At 35.5% G+C, this 2,280-nt stretch overlaps 1 protein-coding gene across 1 annotated transcript in view; it reads right to left on the bottom strand.

Annotated features, from left to right (window-relative positions):
* LOC109375923 (pentatricopeptide repeat domain-containing protein 3, mitochondrial-like) overlaps positions 1–316 on the bottom strand; it is a gene marked incomplete at its 5' end in the record, with an annotated part of 24,584 nt that extends 24,268 nt beyond the window's left edge. The window contains one exon of the mRNA XM_019631498.1: positions 201–316. Within this exon, the coding sequence (XP_019487043.1) occupies positions 201–316 (116 nt within the window). The remainder of the gene's footprint in view (positions 1–200) is intronic.
* Between the last annotated feature and the right edge of the window lie 1,964 nt (positions 317–2,280).

A 2,280-nucleotide genomic window follows, 5' to 3' on the forward strand; every position in this document is an offset into this window, starting at 1 on the left:
CAAGGACAAAATATTTTTAAGAAGGGAAAGGTTAAAACAATTGCTTAAATCTCTCTCTTCCTCCACACCACTTTTTATCAAAGCTACTGTACCATACCACACCTCAAGAAATCTCCACTACCTTAACACAGAAGAACCTGACTAACTTAGAGGTGTTACTACCAAAAGAAACTTTAAAAATTATTGTCAAAAGCCATTACCAGCTCTTCTGATTTTTCACTTGGTTGAAAATGATAATCAGCTGAGGGCTCTTGGTCACCATAGTAACACAATAAATCCAAGAGACTATTAGTTGTTTCCAGAGATACAGTGGTTCCTGTGGGTAGAAGAAAAAAAGGGAAAGAAACCTTGAAACATCAAAGAACTTTAAGCCCATTGGATTAAAATTCTTCGCTTTTTCTATGAGCTGTGGCTTTCTTGGCCACATACTTAATATCATCCACTACTTACTCTAACAATGGATGAGCATACACTTCACAGCTTCCTGAAGTGATACAAACAGGGACACAATCCTTCCTAACCGTGTGTTCTGACATAAAAGATTAAAATACAAGATGAAGTGTGATCCTATGCTCACTTATTTTAGGTACTCAGATCCCCATAGAAACTATCTCATGGTTTTAACTACCATCTCCAAACTGAACACTCTGTAAATTACTGCCACTTACTTCCCCTGGCCCACTTCCATTTTTACAAACGCCAAGAACTATTCCACTTGGATCTAGGCCATCACTGAAATACTTGCCCAGAAACACTAGCACAAACGTCTAATTATAATAACTTTTTAAAACTTGCTCAAAACATATGCTCCCATTTTGACACCTACTGTGTTTCCCCGAAAATAAGACCAAGTCTTATATTATTTTTTGCTCCAAAAGATGCATTTTATTCATTTATTCATGTACAAAAATCTACATTTATTCAAATACAGTCATGTCTGGCTGATGATCTTCACTAGGCCTTATTTTGGGATAGGGCTTATATTACAAGCACCCTGAAAATGCTAGGGCTTATTTTCCAGTTAGGTCTTAGTTTCGGGGAAACAGAGTAATCAAGAGGGAGAAAAGGGAACAGAAAGATGTATGAGATGTAATTTAGTGTTTTAAAAGAAAAGTAACTGCATTTTTCTAAACAAAATATGCTGATGATAAAAATGCCCATCAGGAAATTTAAAAGCCCAGAAAAGAAAGCACAGCAGAGTGGAGAGGACATAGGCTATGGCGTTTCATTTGATTTGGTCTATTAACTCAGAACTGCGTGGCCCTGAAAAATTACCTAATAGTTGGTTAATGTTAACTAAATGTTAACACATTACACAATATAAAATTATCTTATTATATAATTACAGAATATATTATACATAAGTAACATCATATGTAATTATATATATAATTATAAGGTTAATATAAATATTAATGTCAACTAAAAATTACTTAATAATTTTTCCTTTATAAGATGACTATACAACACAGAAGCTCATAAGGTGTTACAGAATTAAATTAAGCATGTGAGATGCCCAGCAAAGTGTCTGGCACTTAATAGAGGCTTGGTAATAAAATCTTCTAAGATCTCTCCCCCAATATGTTGGCTCACTCTGTTCTTCTGAGGTATGGGTCTGACACATTGTCTTTAGAAATGTTTACTGAATGTCTGCTTATGCCTACACCACGCAGCGTGTAAAACTGAAGATAAGTCTTAGCACTAAGAGCCTTAGAAGACTTAGCAGATATTTATCATATTCAATTCAACAAACGAACGGAAAGCCTCTAAATAATAATCTGCACTGGCAATTCATTTGTACAGCCAATGCTGTAACAAGCTGTATACCCAGGCTCTCAAATCAAACACACTTTCTACAAATGTTTCTGTTGTGTTCAAGACTGTTATTGAGTGATTCAGTCCAGTTTCTATCTCTTCTATGTTTAGTTGATTTTTATACTAAATCACTCCAGATCCCATAAAGTTAAAACAATACCGCTGCTTTCGATGTTACTATAGGTACATTCTCATGAGAGTTCACAAGCCACGCTATCTAGACCTATACCCGTGCAGGTTCATCCATCCAGACTGAATTCAGAGATCCACAGGATTTGAGAGACAGAAGGTCTGAGGAATTAAGTGCCTTTTTCAAGGACACAGGGCTAATTAGTGTCAGAACTAGAACCAGTATTCACGCCTCTGATCCATGATCCAACAATTTAGTGCTCTTTCCTTTTTAAATATTTCTTTCTTGTCCATTTTGTCTTTCAAACATACTTAATGGCTACCTAATTTCTCTAC

The sequence above is a fragment of the Hipposideros armiger genome, unplaced genomic scaffold, assembly GCF_001890085.2.
Source record: "Hipposideros armiger isolate ML-2016 unplaced genomic scaffold, ASM189008v1 scaffold_1003, whole genome shotgun sequence".
In the NCBI taxonomy this organism is placed as follows: domain Eukaryota; kingdom Metazoa; phylum Chordata; class Mammalia; order Chiroptera; family Hipposideridae; genus Hipposideros; species Hipposideros armiger.